The sequence below is a fragment of the Chiloscyllium punctatum genome, chromosome 27, assembly GCF_047496795.1.
Source record: "Chiloscyllium punctatum isolate Juve2018m chromosome 27, sChiPun1.3, whole genome shotgun sequence".
Taxonomy (NCBI): domain Eukaryota; kingdom Metazoa; phylum Chordata; class Chondrichthyes; order Orectolobiformes; family Hemiscylliidae; genus Chiloscyllium; species Chiloscyllium punctatum.
Genome location: NC_092765.1, coordinates 17040808 through 17066028, shown reverse-complemented (window position 1 = coordinate 17066028; position 25221 = coordinate 17040808). Strand labels below are relative to the sequence as shown.

At 41.0% G+C, this 25221-nt stretch overlaps 1 protein-coding gene across 2 annotated transcripts in view; it reads right to left on the bottom strand.

The window, feature by feature from the left end:
• Positions 1-3471: 3471 nt before the first annotated feature.
• Positions 3472-25221, bottom strand: part of cldn23l (claudin 23-like) — a 35025-nt gene continuing 13275 nt past the window's right edge. For both annotated transcript variants that reach the window (XM_072547844.1, XM_072547845.1), the window contains exon 2: positions 3472-4609. In XM_072547844.1, coding sequence (XP_072403945.1) covers positions 3987-4580 — 594 coding nt within the window. In that variant the 5' untranslated portion in view covers positions 4581-4609 and the 3' untranslated portion in view covers positions 3472-3986. The remainder of the gene's footprint in view (positions 4610-25221) is intronic.

The window sequence follows — 25221 nt, the reverse complement described above, 5'->3', positions numbered from 1 at the left end:
ATCATCTGAAGCACTTCTGTTTTCAGATGCACACAGACTTTACCTCATCGTCACCTTTCTAAATCCCACTACTGTCTCTAAATTGTCAAATCTTTTGACCAACATTCAGAATTGGACAAGGAGAAAATTCTTCCAATTAAATATTGGGAAGACTCAATATTGAAATTGAGATCAATGTTAAAAAGGAGGTCGGTGGGGGGGGGGGGGTGGGTGGGGGTGGCAGTCAGCTCACTTGCCCACCCTGAGAGAAAAGGTGGTATTGAGTTAACAATAAACCTGTCTGGCAGCTATACAGCACTGCACGTGAGCTAAATTAAAGTGAAGTTACTATTCCTACTAAACAAAGGTAGTAGTTTGGCACAAAGAGAATTGGCTCATGGGGAAGACACAGTGAGTGGAGATAAGGGGTTCTTATTCAAATTGGTGATCTGTGACCAGTCGAGTTTCATGGAGATCAGTGCTGGGACCACATCTGTTTACGATATATACTCATGATTTAAAGGAAGGGATGGAATATTTGCAAATGACACAAAAATAAATGGAAAGGCAAATTTGTGAGAGAGATGAAAACAATTTATGAAAACAGTTTGGCTGTTTCAAGGTTCAGCGGCAAAATTCCATTTCTTTTTTACATCCTCCCTTTTCAAATATTTATCCAATAATCTTTAAAACATCTTTATCCCTTTGTCCCATTAATGTTTTGAATGAAAATATTTCCTCTAATGTCACCTCTGTTGTTCTAGTGTGTATGTTTTGAGTCCAAAACTGTGGACTGCAAGCAGAAAGAACTGTTTTTAAAAACAGGGAATGCATAATTTCACAGTAAGGAATTTGTCACAATGTGCAGATGTTCAGGAGCTGAAAAGTTGATTACAAGTGAAGCTAATTGGTTCACAGCTAGCTGAACAAGTTGGTTAAGAAATAAGTTACAGAGATACAAAGAAAGCGACACAGTTAGCTGTGCTAGTATTCTCCACATCAGAAGATGTCTGCTCTCTGCAGTAAAAAATCTCAGTTTAAACCTGAAGAAAACCTTGCTTGCAGAAGTTGCTATGAGCTGGGACTTTTGAATTGATTAATCAGAGAAATTTTGCAAGTTAATCAGTCATTCCCTATTTCTTACAAACCTATAAAACCCTTTAGGATAAGACAAGCGAATGTCAAGGGCATGGCCAACCAAAGAAAGATCATTGCAACTTCAATATTGGAAAGCAAAGACCATTGAACTGACTATCTGGTTTTTCTACCTCAGCCAATAATCTACCTTCCCTACTTGTTGGTCAATGTGTGTGGGCAAGGGAAGCTTATAAGGGGATTAGAATTTTAGTTAGTGGTGTTATATGCCAATGATTTACATCTGTTTACTTGTAGTTGTAATCTAATTAATTATAATATATAGTAAATCTTGTTTAGCACAGAAACCAGGTGTGTACTTTCAATCAACCTTTGTCTGAACTGTTGTAAACTGGAGTACAGTGCGCATCTTAAAAAGAATTTGATACGACTCTGAGAATAAAATTAAAAATCACATACCACCAGATTATAGTCCAACAGGTTTAATTGGAAGCACTATAATTTCAGTTACATCACACTGTAAATTTTTGCTATAAATTCTGTGTCTTACAATCATGTGCTCCACAACCACCTGATAAAGGAGCAACGCTCTGAAAGCTAGTGCTTCCAATTAAACCTGTTGGACTATAACTTGGTGTTGTGTGATTTTTAAGTTTTTACATCCCAGTCCAACCGGCATCTCCAGTTCTGAGAATAGCAGAGTTGATTTACAGTGCGTTACTCAAATGGATGGTAATGTGATAATCCTTTGTGGCTTTATTGCTGATTTATCAAATGTTCTTTCATGTTTTTTACCCCATCTCAAAATCTTCTGTCAATGTGATAAACTCAATTTCATTTATCTAACTTCTCATTATTTCAGTTTATTAGTGCCTTCTATTTTCCGTTCTATTTATTGCAGAAGTTCTCACAAACCATAACATGGCAGATTTGCCATGCATTGGTATTAGCCATTGTAAGTCTTGTTTTTTTGACTGATGCTGGAATACATTGGTCTATTAAATTTAGAATGTGAGTAATAGTCTACCCTGTAACTATAGAAATCTTGACACCAGTTTTGGACTGAAGTTCAGCTACATTAAGGGAAGCTAATAACAACTGGTGAGGTATTGATTGAAGTCAATATGAAATTGATCATGCAGTAAGATTTCCTTTTGAATGGTGACATTGCCTGGGATAAATATACCCATCAGCTTGCTGGGCAAGAAGGAAGCCATAACACACAAGGATGTGCACAACAGAGAGCAGTCCAGTTTCTGGTGAGTATGGCAGTCATATTTATAATCTCCAATACTAATATTTTCCTTCTCCATCAAAGCACAGAGCAGGTACTATATTCTCCAACATAGAAGATCTTTAAAGCCAGATTAAATAAATGTCTGCAGTAAGTAAAAGGACCCCTGTCTTAGAGTGCATCTAAGGGAAAATTGCAATTGTTACTTCCTTCACTGATAAGTAGAACTGGGTGATTCCCCAACCTATCATCAGATCGTGGGCAGACATCATGAATCATCTTCCATTTGCAGCAGGCAGATGTAATGTGTGTGTGTGACAGATTATTTTCAAGTGTTTCCTTTTATACAATGTTCCACATTCTTCCTGATCCTCACTGAGATACAGATCCATGAACATTGGGTATGCCTTGTTACCTCACTCAAGTGGCCAAGTAAGAGTTCTGACAATAAACACCAGCAGGATATTTGATTGTGTATCGTATTTGAGCTCGATCCAATTACGTACCATCACCCAGACAGAGATCAATGAATAGCAATTGCAACAGAACTCTGGTGTAGAAAAGAATGTAATTACTTTTGTTAAGGTTCATTCTGAGCAGCTCCGTAACACAGGACTCTGAGCTCCTTGGGTTGTTCTCAGAAATGCATTCCAAGATAAACATAACTGTTCCTGGAGGACCATCAATGGATGAAGGAAATGCTTTGTTCTGCCTGAAATCTGGTGGTCTTGCAAAGCAAGCCAGTGCTGTGCTAAGCAATACAAATAAGGCTTAGGACAACCATAGCAAAGGACCCCCCACTTTCACTAGCATAAAAGTCCATCGGGCTGAAAACCATAAGCATGAGAGGGTGCTTGATATCAGATGTGTATTGTAAAGCTAACATATGCAGTAATCATAAGAATAGTGATTGTCACGTACTATACTGAAAGACATTGCACCTGACTGCATTTTTGTGTAATGCTAAGTTGGAACTGTTATGTAATGTGCTTTTGCAAAATTTTTATAAATAAGCTTTATTTTTTGAGAAGATAAAGAAGCAGGGCTCATGTTTAATATTTCATTTCTAGCTTATGCTGGAATGAAATCAACTGGTTCAATTCATTTTTTATTTTAATTTAACACATGACAGGTATTATCATCTGGTTCAGCATTTGGTTCATTCACGAGAAAATGTGCAAGTGCCCCTCCTTAGAGAAAATTTAGATGCATTAAGTTTTCTGACTGAACAAAGGTAGGACTACTTGAGTCACTAAGGTTGCTAACCTGGTTGCATACGTGACTGGAGGTTTAAATGCCCCTTTACTGCACTGCCCCACTTCTTCCTATTGGCTACATTCACTTCATATATTGTTGGATGATCCTCATCTGCCATTTAGCCTCTTCTTTGCAAACAGATTTAAAACTGAAGAACACTTGTTCAAAGAATTTTTTTAATGTCAAGTAATTTATTTTTCCTAAGTTCTCCCAAGAATGAATAGAAATTAACCTTTAATTCTGGAAAATCCAAGGGCAATTTTATTCATCACAGTTAATACATACCCAGCTAGGACGCTAAAGCTATTAATTAAATGATGATGCCACATACAGTTGGTTGGGATTTAACATTTAATACATGCCTTAATGTACAGAAGCATGTTAGAAATGATCAGGGCAGGCTGGTGCCCAATGATTTGATCTAGTAATCAACCTCGTAGGGTCTTTTAGCATTTTGTCCTGACTCTCTACATCTCTCAAATGTTGGACAGGTGAAGCTCAGAGCGAGAGCTATTCCTCCAAAGATCTCAATACAGCTTCCAGCCCAGCCAAAGTACAGTGAACTCCCACTTTGGTACTGGGTGTGGGTGTCAGGGCTGATTTCCTGCATGGACGCCATGTAGAGAGTCAGTGGGGTGATACACAAAGATCCAGCCAGGATAATGACAACTCCACTAGCTCCAGCTACATTACGAAGGGGGAAGTCCATCCAGCAACGTATCCCAACACTGGCCACGATGATCCCCATTCCACAGACCAGGAGGGAGCTCAGCATGAGGGCCCTGGACCACTGCACAATTTCATCCCTCTGATACACCGTGGTCACCGGCCAGCACTGTTTGGTGTCCTGCAGTTCCAGGCACGACTCCCACAGACCATCAGACTTCATGGCTGTGTTTTTCCCAAGATTAACAGACCCCTGGCGCCACTGTGGGGTTAACACAGCTACAAATACTAAGACTAGCCCAAGAGGAGCACTGATAATCCCGATGATCATTGGCGGTGGGGTCCGCATGTTTTGACTAATCAGGATCCAACCAGAACCTGCAAGGAGAAGAGACAAAAAGTCAGTGCATATTGCAAAGAACATTCTGAGCGAAGTGACCAGCTGCAAACTAGTAAATGGAGGGGACTCTACTTTGACAAGAAAACAGAAAAGCAGCATATTATTTAAATTGAGAAAAACTGTGGAACTCTATGGCAAAGAGGGATCTGAGTGTTCTAGTGCATAGATCATTATACATTAAAATGCAGATACAGCAAGTGATTAGGAAGGCAATTAGAATGTTGTATTTAGTTGCAAGAAGAATGGAATGTACTTTTGGTACTATTACATGGATCACCGGTGAGATGACATCTCAAATACAGTGTATAGTTTTGATCTTATTTAAAAGATGATGGAATTATAGTGGAAGCAATTCCCTAAAGGTTGACTTGATTGATTCATAGAATTAGAGGATTATCTTATATTGAAATGTTGGAGAGGTTGAATCGTATCCACTGGAATTTAGATGGTGAGAGGTGATATTATTGAAACATATAAGATCCCGAGGGATTTTGACAGGATGGATGCCTAAAGAAGCCACACCTTGTGGAAGAGACTAGAATAGGGGACTGTTTCAAAATATAGGGTCTCCCATTTGAGATAAAGATGAACAGTTTATTTTTCACTCAGAGGGTTGAATCTGGCTGAGGTTATCACGAAGGAATTTCCTCCTCAACCTCTACCTTGTCTGAGATGTGGTGATCCTCAGATTAAACCACCATAAGCCTTCTCTCTCTCTCTCTCTCTCTCTCTCTCTCTCTCTCCCTCTCAAATGAGAGAGCAGCTCTATGGTTTGGTACGATTATAACTTCTTTATCTTTAGTCTAGGAAATTAAGAATATACTCCATGTATTCAACATCAATAACAGATTGTCCAATTTGATTTGTCAAATTCATATGAAGATTAAAATCACTCTTAATTATCCCAGTATCTTTCTTGCAATCTCCTAATATTTCTTGACTCATACCCTGATCTACAGTGTAACTATTATTAAAGACCTTACCAGTGTGTTTGTTCCTTTGATATATCTTACATCAACTGAAGTGAATTCTACATCTTAATCTTCTGCACCAAGATCACATCTCACCACTGTACAGCTCTCAATCTTTGTTAACAGAGCTACCTCAACTCTTTATTTTTCCATTTCCTATTTTCCTGTCCACTAGCATGTCAAATATCCTTAAACACCTCGTGCTTTAAATATTCAACAGCTAGCATCAGACACCTTGTAATAACTTCTCTATAATGATGAACATATTGTTTATTTCTATTTGTGTAATCACTTCATGTATCTCTATATTTCATTCTGATAAGGAGCTTTTAATTCTGTCTTTTTACCATTTTCCTCTACTCTGGCCAGATCTCTGTTAAGTCTATATGCTGTCTTCCCCTTGTCATACTCAGATTTTCATTGCTACCATAACACTACCCTGCACTATTGCTTTGTCCTTCTTCTCTAACTTTATAAATTTCCCCTTCTCCTTAGGCATTCGACAGTACTGTGCTCCCAGCACATTTCGATCGAAACCTGTCCCCAACAAAAGATTTTCTCTTTCAAAGGTAAAAACAAAATGCTGCTGATGCAACAAATCTCAAATAGAAACTACTGGAGAAACTCAGCGACTCGGACAGCACCTGGGAAATATAAGTTTTGCGTCCTATATCACTGGAACTCTTCTTCAATTCCAAAGAGGAGTGATAAAAGGCCTTGAATCAGTAACTATTTTGCTCTCACTCTATACAGATGCTTCCAGATGTGTAAGTTTCTCCATCATTTTCAATTTTCAGTTTTATCTGTTTCAAAGTACTGCTCTGTGAGTCCCCATGAGTTGGAAACCATTTGTCCCACACCAATCTTAAAGCCACACATTCAACTGTCTGATTTTATTAACCCTTTGCTAACTTGCAAATGGCTTGGGGTAATCCATATATTAACTTTGTGGTTCTGGTTTCGAATTAAGCCCCTGGCTGCTCATACAGCCTGAACATAATATCTTCCTTAGTCTTAGTCTATGTAGTTGGTATGAAAGTGGAACACAACAGCTGGATTTTCCCCTCCCACTCCAAGTTTCTCTCCAGAGCCAAGGAGATGTCCTTAACTCCAGAACTAGGCAGACTAGTTTCAAAAGAAAAAATGTCAAAGTCACCAGTCATCTCTCTTTTAAAAATTCATTCACAGGATGAGGGTCTTGCTGACTAGGCTAGCATTTATTTTCCATCCCTAATTGCCCAGATAGCAGTTAAGAGTCAGCCACATTGTCACACAAAGGCCAGACCAGGTAAGGATGGCAGTTTCCTTCCCTGAAGGACATTAGTGAGCATGATCTTATTTTCGAGAACCGACAATGGATTCAAGGCCATCATTAGATTCTTAATTCCAGATTTTTAATGAATTCAAATTCAACCATCTGCCATAGTGGGATTCTACCTAGATCTCTAGAACATTACCTGGGTCTTTGGATTAACAGTCCAGCAATAATTCAACTAATTAATGCCTTGAGATTTCAACTCTGAGGTCCAGCTGTCTCTCACTCCATCTCTCAGCCAACTCTTGTCATGTAAAAGACCAGAACAGCATTTGTTTCCTCATACACCAATCTCATAAATTAAGCGATACTTAATACGCTGGCCTTTTGCCAAGATGGATGGTCTCTGTGCCCATTTACTCCATGTATTGGCAAAAGATTCCTATAAGTACTTTCCCATTTGCAGTACCATGGCAATCCAACTGCCCCAGGCCCAGGAGCAGAGGACCTTAAGAGCCAACATCAGCAACAAGAAAAATAGAAATGACAAAAACAAGATACATTTATGTAGGATCGCTAATGGAAGAAAATATCCTCAGGCATTTTAAAACTCAACAGAAACTACCAGACATTTTCAAACCCCAATGGAAGGGCTTCAGACAAAGGTAAAAGAGATGCAGGGATAATTAAATCAGACAGTGGACAAAATGATTGAGTCCGGCATCAAAGTGACAATTAAAAATCCAGGCAGCTTGGGGATTTTACCAACAAACAAGATCATTAAAAGAGGCAATTATAGATGAGCAACAACTGCTGGCCTTGTCAGTGAAGCACATAACAATAAATAGAAATTATTGTTTGACAATAGAATAGTTTCTTCCCCCATGAAAAGTTTTCACCTTCAGGTATTTGTCTCTTTGAAAAAGGTACTAATGAGCCTATTTGCAGTATTCTTTCATGCTAAACATGTCAAATCGTAACTACAGGAAGCAGTTTCTCTTTCTTAACTCTGAATAAACACTTCACAATCTTTGACAGAAAATCTTCTTTGATTTCTCTGCTCTCTACTGAACAATCTCAGCTTTTCTTGTCTATTCAAGTCCTAGAAACCTCTAATTCCTGGAATCATTCTTGTAGTAACATTTTTGTTTGATAAATCACATGAAGTGTATTCTGTCTCAATCACATGAAATGTACTCTGTCTCAATTGAGACAGTGCCCTCAGTTGCTTTATCCAGATCGTTAATATATAACGTAAATAGTTATAGTTCCAACACTGACCCCTGTGGAACTCCATTAGTCACCGCTGCCATCCTGAAAAAGACCAGTTTATTCCTACTCTGTTTTCTGCCAGCCAGCCAATCTTCTATCCATGCCAGAACCTTGCCCCTAGTACCATGGGCTATTATTTAGCAGCCTTCTGTGCCACACCTTGTCAAAGCCACTTTTGGAGTACTGTGTAAGTTCTGGTTACCATGCTATAGGAAGGATTAAATTGGAGAGGGTGCAGAAAAGATTTACAAGGATATTGCTTGGATTGGAGGATATGAGTTATAAGGATTGGCTGGATAAGCTGGAACTTTTTTCACTGGAATGTGGGAGGTTGGGGATGACTTTATAGAGGTTTATAAAGTTATGAGAGGCATAGATAAGGTGAATAGTAAGGTCTTTTCCCGAGAAGTTCAAAACGAGAAGGTATAATTTTAAAGTGAGAGGAGGAAGATTTAAAAGAGATCAGGGATAACTTTTACACACAAAGGGTGGTTTATGTGTGGAACAAACTGCCTGAAGAAGTGACAGATGCAGGTACAGTTACATTTAAAAGACATTTGGACACGAACATGAATAGGAAAGATTTAATGACATATGGGCCAAATGCAGGCAAATGGGACTAGTTTAGTTTGAGAAACTTAGTCAGCATGGATGAGTTAGACCGAAGGGTCTGTTTCAGTACTATATGACTCTATCTTTCTCAAATGTCATTGATATAGCTTTTTCTCCTTTTCTTTCATGTGACAACTTTTTTTCATTAAAGGTATACTAGCAGCCTTTCGTAAATGTGTTCAGTGACTAACCATCACAGTAACCAAATTGCAAAAACAAAAGTTACAGTCCATGAAGTCATGGACTGGAATCTAACTTTCTACTGCTCCCATCAACTGTGAGCATTACATAGTGGGAACTCCTGGTAGGATAGAAGTTCTTTGGATTTGAGAAAGATGTGTGACTCTTTAAGGAGAACAAGTATGTGGATGTACTGGACATAAAAACAAGAGTTGTTGTTAATTATATTACATGATTTGAACTTTCAAAATAGCTTTGACCTTCACTGAGACTTTATTGGGATTAGAAAATATTAATAATATACCAAGGTCACATTGCAGAGTTAAGATTTCATAAGGATAAGATGCTTTAAGTGATTATCCAGCATTTAGAATTAAAAAGAGAGAAACCAGAAATTGATGCATAACTATTATAATTAAGTAGAATTCTCAAGATTCTTGGATGCTGCCTGAACTGCTGTGCTCTTCCAGCACCACTAATCCAGAATTCTCACAACACCAGGTTATAGTCCAATGGGTTTATTTGGAAGCACTAGCTTTTGGAGCGCTGCTCCTTCATCAGATTCCACAATCACCTGATGAAGAAGCAGTGCTCCGAAAGCTAGTGCTTCCAAATAAACCTGTTGGACTATAACCTGGTGTTGTGTGATTTTTAACTTTGTACACCCCAGACCAACACTGGCACCTCCACATCATAAGTAGAGTTCAGTTTGAAATGGAAACAAAAGTGAAATAGAAGAAAAAGAGAAGAAAAGAACACAGAAAAGAAAGGAGAAATAAAGGAAATGAGAACTATAGAAATAATATTGCTCGAATTTAGGAAAATGAGGGAAAAAATAGAATAGGAAATACAATCTGAGAAAGACTGAATTCAAAGAGAGAAGTAAATCAGACAATATGGCTCAGCTAGAATAAGATGAAGAATGTGGATACTGGAGAAACTCAGCGGGTCTGGCAGCATCTGTCAATAGAAAACAGTTAACAGTTTGAGTCCAGTAACTCTCAAGAAAAGCTTGGAATAAAAAGAATGAAAGAAGCAGCAATGACTCAGAAAATGATTCTGATTCCAATTAGGGTGTTCATTTAACCAGAAAGCTGCATTTAATGCCTACATTTGTAATGATGGCATTGAATGACAGTTCAACTCAACAACTTTTCATCCTGTAATAAATACTTATCACCTTGTTAAACTGACCTCACATATTGAATGCTACCTCATCTTGTTAAATGACTTGAAGTAATGACTGCTTTTTCCCCTTGTTAACCCATTACCCTTACCTCCAGCACCCCATTGTTAACTGTAAGTTCTTATCTGATCTGAGTCATGCTCAGCTGAACCTTTTGTTTCACAAAACTCAGAACTTAACTCTTTCTCTGCCTGCTTATACACTATACACATTCTCAAGCTGACTCAGATGTTAAATCAGAACCTAAGTTTCATTATTTAAAAGGTAAGGTGCTAGTGAGAAAAGGAAACCACCTTGATACCAACCAATGCAGAATGGGCATTAATCCATCAGGTGACGGTTCCATTTTAGAGAGAGAGAGAGAGAGAGAAACTTTATTTGTCATTTCTCCCATATACAGCCGGTAAAATAAAAATGAGACAGCGTTTCTCCAGACCAAGGTGCTATTTGAACACACAGACGACACGAGAGTGCAGTCATACACAGGACAGCATAAAGGGCAAACAGAAGTAGAAAACATGCAAGACAGCACAGTAATTCTTGACAAGACAATAGGCACAGTGGTGGACAAATTACACTGTAACAATGAATTATCATTAATAAAACATTTTTTAGCAGCAATTCAAAAGGTCGTCCAAAAATTGTAAATGGAATAGAGTATGAACATATTGTGTAAGGAGCCTGATGGCTTGAAGGAAGAAACTTATTGCACAGTCTGGCCGTGAGAGAGCAAATGCTCTGGTGTCTTCTGCCAGATAGCAGGAGGGAGAAGAATTTGAATGAAGGATGTGTGAGGTCGTCCACAATGCATTAGCCTTTTGGATGCAGTGTGTGGAGTAAACATCTGTAATGGAGGGAAAAGAGACCCTGATGATCCTCTCAGTTGTCCTCACGATCCATTGTAGGGTCTTCCGATCCGGGACGGCGCAATTCCCAAACCAGGCAGTGATGCAGCTGCTCAGGGTACTCTCAATGAACCTTCTATAGAATGTGGTGAGGATGGGGGGGTGGGAGGTGGGGGATGGAAGACGGGTTTTCCTCAAACTAAGAAGGAAGTAGAGTCACTGGTGGGCTTTCTTGGCTATGGAGCTGGTGTTGAGGGACCAGGGAAGATTCGCCACCAGGTCGATGCCAAGAAATTTCAAGCCCTTCACAATCTCAACAGGGGAGTCATCAATGTCCAGTGGAGAGTGATCGCTCTGTGCCCTCTTGAAGTCAACAACCATCTCTTTTATTCTGTCCATGTTCAGAGACAGGTTGTTGGCTCTGCACCAATGCATATGTTGACTCATTGTTCCTGCTGATGAGACCCAGTACCATTGTCTCATCAGCGAACATGATGATTTGTTTCGAGCTTTGCATCGCTGCACAGTCGTGTGTCAGCAGGGTGAACAGCAGTGGACTGAGCACACAGCCCTGGGGGGACCCCGTGCTCAGTGTGATAGTGTTGGAGATGCTGTTCCTAATCTGGACTAACTGAGGTCTCCCAGTCAGGAAGTCCAGAATCCAGCTACAGAGGAAGGTATTCAGGCCTACCAGACTCAGCTTTCCAATCAGGTGCTGAGGAATGATAGTGTAAATTAAGAAGTGAAGTCTATGAACAGTAATCTGACATAGGTGTCCTTCTTGTCCAGGTGGGTGAAGGCCAGACAGAGAGTGGTGGAAATAGCATCATCTGTTGAGCGATTGGGACAATATGCAAACTGCAGGGTGTCCATTGAGGGGGGCAGCAGGGTCTTAATATGCTGCATCACAAGTCTCTCGAAATACTTCATGATGATGGGTGAACAGGGCAGGAGTTGTTGAGGCAGGATGCTGAAGATTTCTTCAGCAAAGGATGCTGGTAGCAGCTTTGAAGCATATTGGAAGTATGGCGTAGCTCAGGGAGATGTTAAAAATGTCCATGAGAACATCCACCAGCACATCAGAGCATCCTCTGAGCACTCTGCCAGGGATGTTACCTGGTCCAGCAGCCTTATCTGGGTTGACTCTACATAGAGTTTTTCTCTTGTCAGTCGTGGTAAGACACAGCACCTGGTCATTAGGAGGGGGAATGGTCTTTCTCACTGCCATGTCATTTTGTGCCTCAAACCGTGCATAGATGCTATTCAACTCATCCGGGAGGGAGATATCACCAGCACAAACAGGCGATGCTGTTCTGTGGTTGGTAATGGCCTGAATACCCTTCCACATGTTCTGCATATCGCCACTCCCCTGAAAAAAGCTGCGTATTCTCTGTGCATATGCATATTTGTCTCTTTTATGGCCTGGGACATATTTGAGTACCATGAGATTTTATAAATGCCTCACAAAATTCCAACAGCAAGTCACCTAAGTATTTTGAAATGGAGGTTCCACTACTACAAAATTTTATTGGCCAGGATTACATAAATACATTTATGTCAGGCATGCAATACAGTCCAAGTAGTGGGAAAAGCCTAACCATCAATTAAACTTGTTCCTTTCATTCCAGTACCAGCTTTCAAAGAAGATTTTGACAGTGTCTTAATTGATTTTTCAGGTGCCTACTTAAAACCAGGAATGGTAATCAATATATTTTTTCAGTTGCAGATCTTTCAACCAGACTTCCTCAAGCAATGCCTTTAGGATACAAATTACAGCAAAAACTACAGTGGAGAATTCAATTCAATTTGTTAAACATATGGTTTCCCAAAGAAATACAATCAGATAAAGGTTCAAATTTTATGTTGCAAATATTTAATAAAGTAATAGATAGTTTGAGAATAAAATGACTTAAATCTTTAGCTTATCGTCCACAGTCTCAAGAATCGCTGTCATCAAAATTTTAAGAAAATGACTAGAGTATATTCGCAAGAATGCCTGACTGATTAGTGTAAAATAATTCCCTAGTTATTGTTTGCCATGTATACACCTAATAAATCCACAAATTTCAGACCCTTTGAGCTGATAAACAAACATGGTATAAGAGGACCTCTTAACAGAAACACAGAAAAATTCATTAACAAAAGCTCAGAGGCTGCACTTCTCACCTATGTGCCACAGTTCAAAGAAAAATCTAAAGCATTTAAGAAGTGATAACAGCGCAAACTAAAGCAGATAGAAGGCCAACATTCAGAATTTTGTTTGATGGAAACAACATGTTAGTGTTATTACCTGTCTTTGGGAAACCATTAAAAGTGAGATTCTCTGGGCCTTAACAAGTCAAAAAGAGACTCAATTATGTGAATTATGCAATGAGTACTCCAGACAGGAAGAAAAATCAGCAAGCGTGTCATGTCTATATGTTAAACCAATACTGTTACAGGCAGGATCAGAAGAATAGAAGTGTATTTTTATAGTGGTGAAATAAATAGAGTGAAGTAAAAACAAAATTCAGAACAATTCAAGAATTAATCAGAATTGAAAATTGAAGGGTTGACTGTACAGTTATCAGATTGGACAATATGTTTGTGCTTAAAAGGTTCGACGGGTTATATCACTACCTCTCAGAAACTATCAAAGTTAGTACAAAAGTTTTTGCAGATTCATTAATTGGCTTCTCTACCTTGGTCAGAAAAAAAATGATATTTGATTTTATTTGATTTTAATGTAGGGAAAGTATTACCCATAAAACAATGGCCTTACAAACTCACCTAAATAGGTGAGCTTAGTAAGTGAAGAAATCAATTTTATGATGGTCAGTTACATTATTGAATCGCGTCATAATAGCTGGAGCTTATCTCTTGTGACATTGTTAAAAGTGAACAGACCATAACTATCATGTTTCAATTAGCGTAAAGTCAAAGAGGACTGTTTTGAGAGGATTGTACAAGTCTGGAATGTTACAAAATTAACCAATTAAAAGGTTATTGGCAAGTTCCATTCACTGATACAATCAAAGAAATAATCAGCTTTTGTAACACTAGATGGACTTTATCAATGCAAATTCAATGGAATGTAAAATGCACTGACAATTTTTTAATGATTAACCAACAAGATAATCAAAGGACTTTACAACTGTGCTGTACATATAGACAATGTTGTAATGGTTGTCAAAGAGGACTGTTTTGAGAGGATTGTACAAGTCTGGAATGTTACAAAATTAACCAATTAAAAGGTTATTGGCAAGTTCCATTCACTGATACAATCAAAGAAATAATCAGCTTTTGTAACACTAGATGGACTTTATCGATGCAAATTCAATGGAATGTAAAATGCACTGACAATTTTTTAATGATTAACCAACAAGATAATCAAAGGACTTTACAACTGTGCTGTACATATAGACAATGTTGTAATGGTTGGCCAAATCTAGGACGGATGTTTACACTCTTGAACAAAACATTTATTCAATTATAGTGAGACAATTGGTCATAAATTTAGCTAAAAGTGTATTTGCCAAAGCAAATATCATTTATTTTGGCCACATTGTGAAACAAGACCAAGTAATACCAAAATAAAACTTTCTTGTGCCTAAGGCAAAAAATAAGTTTTGTGATATATTAATCAGTTGATTTTATCAGAAGCACTTTCTAAATCTCAGAATTGTAGTGGCTCATGTAACAAGTTTGTTAAAGAAAGGCAAGAAATTTGAATGGACAAAAGAATGTCTGATTAACAACCTAAACGCTGTACTGACTATCACACCAGCTTTAATATCAGCAAATTATGATAAGACTTTAACACTGGCTTTTGGTTCTAGTCACACCATTGTTGGTGTACTGTTGCTATAGGATATGGAGACCTATAAACCAGTCATTCATGTTTCTAGACAACTGAGTTGGTGCCAACAGAAATATTCAATGGTGGAGAAAGAGCCACTGAGTCTGCCATTGGGTTTCCAACATTTTGAAGTCTACATATTCAACAATTGTGCACAGACTGTCATTTATACAGACTCAGACCATAATCCATCAGGTTTGTTTTAACAAGATTCCACATCAAGAATTCACGATTCTTTCATCGTAGTTTAATGCTACCAATATGTAATTTGAAAATCATTCAAGTCATAGGAAAAGTCAATATTATAGTGGATACTTTATCAAGAGCAAATATGAAGGGAAATGAATCTTGTGGGACAAATGGACTTGTAAAGAATGTAAGTGTTATTAAATTGCTTGTGTACTTAATGTAATAACATTATTACATATTGTGTGTACTAAAGTAGAATACCGATAGTGATGAGGACCTTAATGCAAATTAGAGGTATTTTTCACTTTTTAATGTGGAAGGTATGATGAAGGTTTATACTACATTGTTATTATTCTGGAATTTGGCTTCTAAGATTTTGGTTTTAATTCTGTGATAGTGATTTTATTTTTAAGGATTGAAACAGCATTTCTAAGAAATCATGTGACGAAAGCTAAAAGACAACATGACACTAGCTGGTGAGATAATTGATGAATCGTTAACTAACTTGAACTTTTATCATCTACATAAGGACAGGGCAGAGGTTCATAGCAGCAGAAAGGCAGTTTAGTCTTGGCAATCTCCATACCATCAGTGCTGGAAAGACTTCTTAGGCTGGTTTAGTAGTCCTAGAAAAGTAGGACTACTAAACTGCACTGGAAAAAGCCCTGACCTTTTTTTAAGAATTCAGTGAAAAAGATCAGTAAATCAGCCTGTGTCTGTGTGTCTCTGGGAGCAATGAAAAGAATCACATCTGATAAATGTGCCCAAGGTTACTGGAAGGAAATGCTTTCAGCCTTGTCAATTCAGTAGGAAATTAAAGAGATTGAATCTTTCTTTTCACTATTTATGATAACATCGTCCAAATTGTTTTATACATAACATTTTTGTTCCTTTTCTTTTATATTACAAACATATATTCTTTTATTTTAAAAATCATTGACAGCATCTTGTGATCATATTCAGTGGCTGAACAACATGGTAGTCAAATTGCAAATATAATACCTACAGTCCATCAAGCCAGGTTTCACTTTGGAATCTGACTTGTCCGATATCACTGTCAGCTGGGATCATGATAAAAATCACACAACACCAGTTTATAGTCCCACAGCTGGGATCATAGCCGACACCAATGTGCCAATCACCAAGGTCTAACAAATCACATTTACAAGATTATAATAAGTACATATACAAAATAACAGAGGGGAAGAGAGAGGTGTTGAGCTGGGGATTAGTGCAACAGGAGCTTGACTCAAGACGGAGGATGAACTAACTCCACTGAGGCCAAGACCCATCATCAAGTCACACTTTATTTACACACAGACAGTCCTTGACACTAAGCCAGCTTCCTCAGAGCCAGCTTTCAGAATGAACAGGATATCTGACTCTCCTATTTTTATTGATTATCCAGGGGTTCCTGATTGGACCAGTTTAACAGCCCCAATCAGAGAACTCATATTCTCTGAGGTCCACTTGGCCTTCCTCATTGTAATCCCTCCCCTTCTGAGGCCGAGGACATAATCCTGTTCTTTTTCTTGTAGCTCTTCCTGGGGTGTTTTAGTACTGGGTCAGGTTCCTCCACCTCAGTCTCAGATACGGGTGGCGTATAATGCAGAATAGCTGGCCTCATGTCTGGAGAGTTCCGGAAGAAATTAATTCTCTTCTTCAGGCAGCAACATCCTCCATGGCCATTTCAGATTCTGAGGCCTCATCAACGCCTGATGGAGAGGGAGAACCCACAGGTTACAACAGCCTTTCTGACTGTTCCGAGGAGCTGGCCACATTTTGCTCCCACACCTGTTGTGAGTTCACAGCTTTCCTATGTTCCACTTTGTTCAGGACTGTTGAACCTTTCCAAACTGTAAACGTCACTGGACTTGACCTGGCATCAATCACGCCTCTTGCCCATGCAGGGCCATTCCCATGGTTCCTACATCAAGCTTTGTCCCCTGAAGTAAACTGTCTCCCTTGTTTAGCAGAATCTTGTGTCCAGCATCAACATTCCTGATGCTGTTTCACCCTGCCCACCCAGGGCCAGGAAGATCAGATTTAACCTGGTGCGGAGTTTTCTCCCCATGAACAACTCTGCTGCAGCTACCCCTTTAGGTGCATAATGTGTGGCCTATAATCAAATGATGAGCCAAATATCAACAAGTCTCCTGACCTCCAACTGTGTCTAAAAACCATCCCTGGGCCTATATCCCATATCAGATTCTACTGTGCTGGTGAATGAGGTCCTACAAAAGGCTTTAGTACCATGCAGTAAATAGAACAAGGTTCTGTGCTGCCTGTAATGCAGCTGTAAGTATGACTGAGAGAGATCAAGATGTTAAAAGTGTATTAAATGAGATAGGAGTGATCAGTGGAAAGGTTGAGTGTGTAATTAATTTCATTGTGCTCCTAAACTGGCCCAAAAGTGCTATTTAAAACTCATTAAAACCTCCTGCCACATTACACTGGTAATTGGCATGTTCATTCTATTTCTGCTGGTCATGCACCATTGTACATATTAAGCTTTCTAAGGTGACACTGCTGGAAGAAGAGATTTTTCTGTGTCCACAGTATATGTAAGGATTTGCATTTCTGTAGCAAAACTTCCAGATGTCCCAAACCAATTCACAACATGTAAAGCAATTTTGTAGTAAGGCCACAGGATGGAAAACATAGCAACTAGTTTTTGCACAGCAAGATTTGATTTGAGTGGGAGCAGCGGCCGAGGAAAAACGAACCCGGGAGACTACAGCTAAGGTAAGAGAGTTTGTTTCAAAATTACTTACCTGTAGCGGGCAGCGGAAGTGAGGTTGGAGCGCATAGCTGGGCGGGAAGGTAAGTGATTAGTATTTGAGTGGGTGTGTTCTAGACCCCAGGTCCTACTTCCGTAGGGCCTCCCTCCCACTATTGACTCAGTGTTCTTGTTTTTGGAGACAGTGTACAGTCATGGCAGCGCAGGCGGTGGAATGTTCCTCCTGCAGGATGTTTGAGGTAGGGGTGACCACCGATACTCCTGCCGACTTCGTGTGCAGGAAATGCAGTCAGATCCTGATCCTCACCGAACGAGTTAGGGAACTGGAACTGGAGCTGGATGAGCTGAGGATTATTCAAGAGGCTGAGAGGGTGATCGATAGAAGCTACAGGGACATAGTTACGCCAGAGAACAGAGGTAACTGGGTAACAGTTAGAGGTGGGAAGGGGAAGAAACAGGCAGTGCAGGGTTCCCCTGTGGTCGTTCCCCTAAAAAATAAGTATGCAGCTTTGGAAACTGTTGGGGGGGACAGCCTTGCAGGTGTAAGCTGCAGTGAAGGGGTCTGTGGCTCTGAGATTCAGAAGGGAAAGGGGGAGAAGAGGAGAGCGCTAGTTATAGGGGACTCTCTAGTTAGAGGGACGGACAGGCGGTTCTGTGGACATGAGCGAGACTCTCGGCTGGTTTGTTGCCTCCCGGGTGCTAGGGTCCGAGACGTCTCGGACCGTGTCTTCAGAATCCTTAAGGGGGAGGGTGTGCAGCCAGAAGTCGTGGTACACATTGGCACCAACGACATAGGTAGGAAGAGGGGTGGGGAGGTCATTCAAGAGCTCAAGGAGTTAGGCTGGAAGCTAAAAGCTAGGACAGACAGAGTCGTCATCTCTGGGTTGTTGCCGGTGCCACGTGACAGAGAGGCAAAGAATAGGGAGAGAGTGCAGTTGAACACGTGGCTGCAAGGATGGTGTAGGAGGGAGGGCTTCAGATATTTGGACAATTGGACTGCATTCTGGGGAAGGTGGGACCTGTATAAACAGGACGGGTTGCACCTGAACCAGAAGGGCACCAATATCCTGGGGGGTAGGTTTGCTAGCACTCTTCGGGGGGGTTTAAACTAATTTGGCAGGGGGATGGGATCCGGACTTGTAGTCCAGCAAGTAAGCTAGCTGTGTGTCAGGATGTCCAAGACTGTAGGGAGGCTGTGGAGAAGGTAGCACTGACAGGGACTACTTGCGGACACAGAGATGGGCTCAAGTGCGTATACTTCAATGCAAGGAGTACCAGAAATAAGGTGGGTGAACTTAAGGCGTGGATCGGTACCTGGGACTACGATGTTGTGGCCATCACGGAAACATGGATAGATGAGGGACAGGAATGGCTGTTGGAGGTTCCTGGTTACAGATGTTTCAGTAAGATTAGGGAGGGTGGTAAAAAAGGAGGGGGGGTGGCATTGCTAATTAGAAATGGTATAACGGCTGCAGAAAGGAAGTTTGAGGGGGATCTGCCTCTGGAGGTAGTATGGGCTGAAGTCAGAAATAGGAAAGGTGCAGTCACCTTGTTGGGTGTTTATTATAGGCCCCCCAATAGCAGCAGAGATGTGGAGAAACAGATTGGGAAACAGATTTTGGAAAGGTGCAGAAGCCACAGGGTCGTAGTCATGGGCGACTTCAACTTCCCAAATATTGATTGGAAGCTCTTTCGATCAAGTAGATTGGATGGGGCGGTGTTTGTGCAGTGTGTCCAGGAAGCTTTTCTAACGCAGTATGTAGATTGTCCAACCAGAGGGGAGGCCATATTGGATTTGGTACTCGGTAACGAACCGGGACAAGTGGTGGGCTTGTTGGTGGGTGAACATTTTGGTGATGGCGACCACAATTCTGTGACTTTCACCTTGGTTATGGAGAGAGATAGGTGCGCACAACAAGGTAGATTTTACAATTGGGGGAAGGGAAATTACGATGCTGTAAGACAGGATTTGAGGAGCATACGTTGGGAGCATAGGCTGTTAGGGAAGGATGTGGTGGAAATGTGGGACTTTTTCAAGGAGCAGATACGACGTGTCCTTGATATGTATGTACCGATCAGGCAGGAAAGAAATGGTCGTGTGAGGGAGCCTTGGTTGACGAGGGAGGTTGAATGTCTAGTAAAGAGGAAGAAGGAGGCTTACATAAGGTTGAGGAAACAAGGTTCAGACAGAGCAGTGGAGGGATACAGGATAGCCAGAAGGGACCTGAAGAAAGGGATTAGGAGAGCTAAGAGAGGGCATGAAAAATCCCTGGCGGATAGGATCAAGGATAACCCCAAGGCATTCTATGCATATGTGAGAAACCTGAGAATGACGAGAACGAGGGTAGGTCCGATCAAGGACAGTGGTGGGAGACTATGTATTGAGTCGGAAGAGATAGGAGAGGTCTTGAACAAGTACTTCTCTTCAGTATTTACGAACGAGAGGGACCGTATTGTTGAAGAGGAGAGTGTGAAACGGACTGATAAGCTAGAAGAGATACCTGTTAGGAAGGAAGATGTGTTGGACATTTTGAACAACTTGAGGATAGACAAGTCCCCCGGGCCTGACGGGATATATCCTAGGATTATGTGGGAAGCAAGAGAGGAAATTGCAGTACCGTTGGCAATGATCTTCTCGTCTTCACTGGCAACTGGGGTGGTACCAGGGGACTGGAGAGTAGCGAATGTTGTGCCCCTGTTCAAAAAAGGGAATAGGGATAACCCCGGGAATTACAGGCCAGTTAGTCTTACTTCTGTGGCAGGCAAAGTAATGGAAAGGGTACTGAGGGATAGGATTTACGAGTATCTGGAAAGACACTGCTTGATTAGGGACAGCCAGCACGGATTTGTGAAGGGTAGGTCTTGCCTTACAAGTCTTATTGAATTCTTCGAGGAGGTGACCAAGCATGTGGATGAGGGTAGAGCAGTGGATGTAGTGTACATGGATTTTAGTAAGGCATTTGATAAGGTTCCCCATGGTAGGCTTATGCGGAAAGTCAGGAGGCATGGGATAGAGGGAAATTTGGCCAATTGGATAGAAAACTGGCTAACCGGTCGAAGTCAGAGAGTGGTGGTAGATGGTAAATATTCAGCATGGAGTCCAGTTACAAGTGGAGTTCCGCAGGGATCAGTTCTGGGTCCTCTGCTGTTTGTAATTTTTATTAATGACTTAGAGGAGGGAGTCGAAGGGTGGGTCAGTAAATTTGCAGATGATACAAAGATAGGTGGAGTTGTGGACAGTGAGGAGGGCTGTTGTCGGCTGCAGAGGGACTTAGATACGATGCAGAGCTGGGCTGAGGAGTGGCAGATGGAGTTCAACCCTGCCAAGTGTGAGGTTGTCCATTTTGGAAGAACAAATAAGAATGCGGAATACAGGGTTAATGGTAGGGTTCTTGGTCAGGTGGAGGAACAGAGGAATCTTGGGGTCTATGTACATAGATCTTTGAAGGTTGCCACTCAGGTGGATAGAGTTTGTAAGAAGGCCTATGGAGTATTATCGTTCATTAGCAGAGGGATTGAATTCAAGAGTCGTGAGGTGATGTTGCAGCTGTACAGGACTTTGGTTAGGCCACATTTGGAGTACTGTGTGCAGTTCTGGTCGCCTCACTTTAGGAAAGATGTGGAAGCTTTGGAGAGGGTGCAGAGAAGATTTACCAGGATGTTGCCTGGAATGGAGAGTAGGTCGTACGAGGATAGGTTGAGAGTTCTCGGCCTTTTCTCGTTGGAACGGCGAAGGATGAGGGGTGACTTGATAGAGGTTTATAAGATGATCAGCGGAATAGATAGAGTAGACAGTCAGAAACTTTTTCCCCGGGTACAACAGAGTGTTACAAGGGGACATAAATTTAAGGTGAAGGGTGGAAGGTATAGGGGAGATGTCAGGGGTGGGTTCTTTACCCAGAGAGTGGTGGGGGCATGGAATGCGCTGCCCGAGGGAGTGGTAGAGTCAGATTCATTGGCGACCTTTAAGCGGCATTTGGATAGGTACATGGATGGGTGCTTAATCTAGGATAGAAGTTCGGCACAACATCGTGGGCCGAAGGGCCTGTTCTGTGCTGTATTGTTCTATGTTCTATGTTCTAAGATCCCACAAACTGCAATTAGATTAGATTACTTACAGTGTGGAAACAGGCCCTTCGGCCCAACAAGTCCACACCGCCCCGCCGAAGCGTAAACCACCCATACCCCTACATCTACATTTACCCCTTACCTAACACTATGGGCAATTTAGCATGGCCAATTCACCTGACCTGCACATCTTTGGAGTGTGGGAGGAAACCGGAGCACCCGGAGGAAACCCACGCAGACACGGGGAGAACGTGCAAACTCCACACAGTCAGTCGCCTGAGGCGGGAATTGAACCCGGGTCTCAGGCGCTGTGAGGCAGCAGTGCTAACCACTGTGCCACCGTGCCACCCACAGTGGTTAAGTGAGATAAGTGACCAGATAATCTGCTTTAGTTATGGTGGTTGATGGATAAATATTGCTCTCGGATACCAAGAGAACGTTCCTATTAGAAATGGTACCTTTGAATAGTGGGCTTTATTTAGCCCACTGATCCAAATTACTTTTTGATTCTTTCTTTAAAAAGAAACAGGACTTCACAGCATCTAAAATAAATCCTATTTATCCCCACTTTATAATCCAAGTTCCTAAAAATAATAATACACTATAAACTTTCATCGTATGCTTCATTACTCAACCTACCAAGCACCCCCTTCTATTATATCCGTTAATTCACACCCAATAACCACCTGACAGAACACAATGATATCCACCAATGGTATATGCTGACTGTCACCAGGAATGTAGGGAAATCAACTAGTCAGAATGTACAGATATCCACCTGAATACACCCACTACTTCGAAAAGGCAAAGGCATTTATTTGTGATATACTTTTCCAAAGTTACTACCTAAGATTTAGCAACACAATGGCCAGTGCCAATGTACAATGTTTGGATTGTGTAGGCAAATCCTTCAACGATAGAAATTGCCGAAGTAAGTACAATTCTAATTATCTTTGTTGACACTAATCTGTCAAAGACTAATTTGCAGGCCTTCCAAAACTGCTCTACACAGAATAAAGAGTAGAGGAACTGGGAATCTTCCAATTTCAGATTATTGACAAAAACCGAAAGAATGCGGATGCTGTAAAAAAAGAAACAAAAACAGAAAAAAAACTGTGGAAAAGAGCAGCAGGTCTGGCAGCATCTGTGAATAGAAAGCATTTCAGGTGCAGTGACCCTTCCTCAGAACTGATGGTAGCTAGGAAATGTCAGTTTATATGCAGAAGAGAGGATGGGAGAGAGGGTAAGAAGTAAACAATAGGTGGGGATAGAGTTCAGACAGAGAAGAACAGTTGGACAGACAAAGGAGTTGATAATGATCTGACTTGGAGGATGAATAGCTATTAATTGGGACTAGTGGCGAACAATGGGTTATGTGTAGAAGCAGACTATGTGATAGCAAGGCCTGGGATAGGGGCAAGGAAATGGGAGAGGTCAAAGTTACTTAACTTGATATTGAGTCCAGAAGGCTGCAGGATTGTCCAAGCAGAAAATGAGATGTTGTTCTTCCAGCTTATGCTGAGCTACACTGGAACACTGCAGCAAGCCTGAGACAGAAATATTGGCCAGGGAACAGGGTGGGGTGTTGAGGTGGCAGGCAACTGGAAGCTCAGAGTTTTTTCTGTGGGTGGGACATAGGTTTTCTGCAAAGCAGTCACCCAGACTACACTTCATTTTCCCAATGTACAGGAGTCCACATTGTGAGCAGTGAATGCAATAGACTAGATTGAGTGAAGTGCAGGTAAAGTACTGCTTCTCCTGGAAGGTATGTTTGGGCCCTTGGATACTGAAGAGGGAGAAGGTAAATGGGCAGGTGTTACACCTTCTGCAGTTGGGGTTGTAGGGGAAGGTGCCATGAGGCTGTGGGGGCTGTTGGGAATGAACAAAGAGTGGATCAGGGTGTCCTGGAGGCAACGATCCCTGCAGAAATCTAACAAGGGAGGGGAAGAAAATGCGTGTCTGGTGGTGGCATCTCACTTGAAGTGGCAGAAGTGGTGGCTGATGATCCTCTGGATATGGATGTTGGTAGGATGGTAGCTCAGAGTCTTAGAGTCATAGAGATGTACAGCACAGAAACAGACTCTTCGGTCCAACTCGTCCATGCCAACCAGATATCCCAACCCAATCTAGTCCCACCTGCCAACACCTGGCCCATATCCCTCCAAATCCTTCCTATTCATCTACCCATCCAAATACTTTTTAAATGTTGAAATTGTACCAGCCTCCACCACTTCCTTTGGTAGGTCATTCCATACACATACCAACCTCTGTGTGAGAATGTTGTCCCTTAGGTCTCTTTTATATCTTTCTCCTCTCACCCTCAACCTATGCCCTCTAGTTCTGGACTCCACCATCCCAGTGAAAAGACTTTGTCTATTTATCCTATCCATGCCCCTCATAATTTTGTATACCTCTATAAGGTCACCCCTCAACCTCCGAGCTCCAGGGAAAACAGCCCCAGCCTTTTCAGCCTCTCCCTATTGTTCAAATCCTCCAACCCTGGCAGCATCCTTGTAAATCTTTTCTGAACCCTTTCAAGTTTCACAACATCTTTCCAACAGGAAGGAGACCAGAATGTAAGGACAAAGGGAATCTTATTGCTGTTGTGGGAGGGGAGAGAAGGGCTGAGGGCCAAAGTGTGGGAGATGGGTCAGACTTGCTAGAGGGCCCTGTCAACTACAGTGCTGGGGAATCCTTGGCAGAGGAGGAAGGTAGACATTTTAGAGGCTCCTTTGTCAAATTTGGCATCATCAAAACAGATGCGACGGAGACAGAGGTACTGGAAGAACAGAATAGAGTCTTTACAGGATTTAGGTTGGGAGGATTCTCTTTTTGAGATTTCCTTTTCATTATTTTTAATTTTTCACTCTCCTTTTGGACTTGATTTCACTGATCTTGGCATTATTTAATTCTCTTTCAGTGTCTTGTTCCTTTCATCTCAAATTCATGATTCTGTCAGACATTTCAGAAAAGCAATCATTAATTTCTCATATTTTATTCCATTGTTCTTTAATTCCCATTTGTCCCTCTCAATTTTTGTTAGTCTGGTTTCACTTGTTTCAATTTCTCGTTAATGTTTAGGAGAATGTTTGTTCTGAAACTATCTTAATTTCAGATACAATTCTCCAAGGCAGTCTAATATTCTCAGGGTTTTAATGATCAGTTTGAATGGATCAGTTAATGATTTTGTTCAAAATGGGAAGGAGAATTTTAGACAGTGTGAATTCAGAGTCATGTTTCAGGGTGTCAGACAAAGACACTAATAAGAACATGAAATGTCCTGGATCAAAAAAGACAACATTCAATCCAAGTTGTCCCATAAAATCCCTCAAAATCAACCACTCCCTTAAGAAGTGATCTAAATATGCCTTCAATTTTCATACACTCACCATCCCATTGTCTCTGCGCAATTTGATCAAAACCTCTCTTTTACA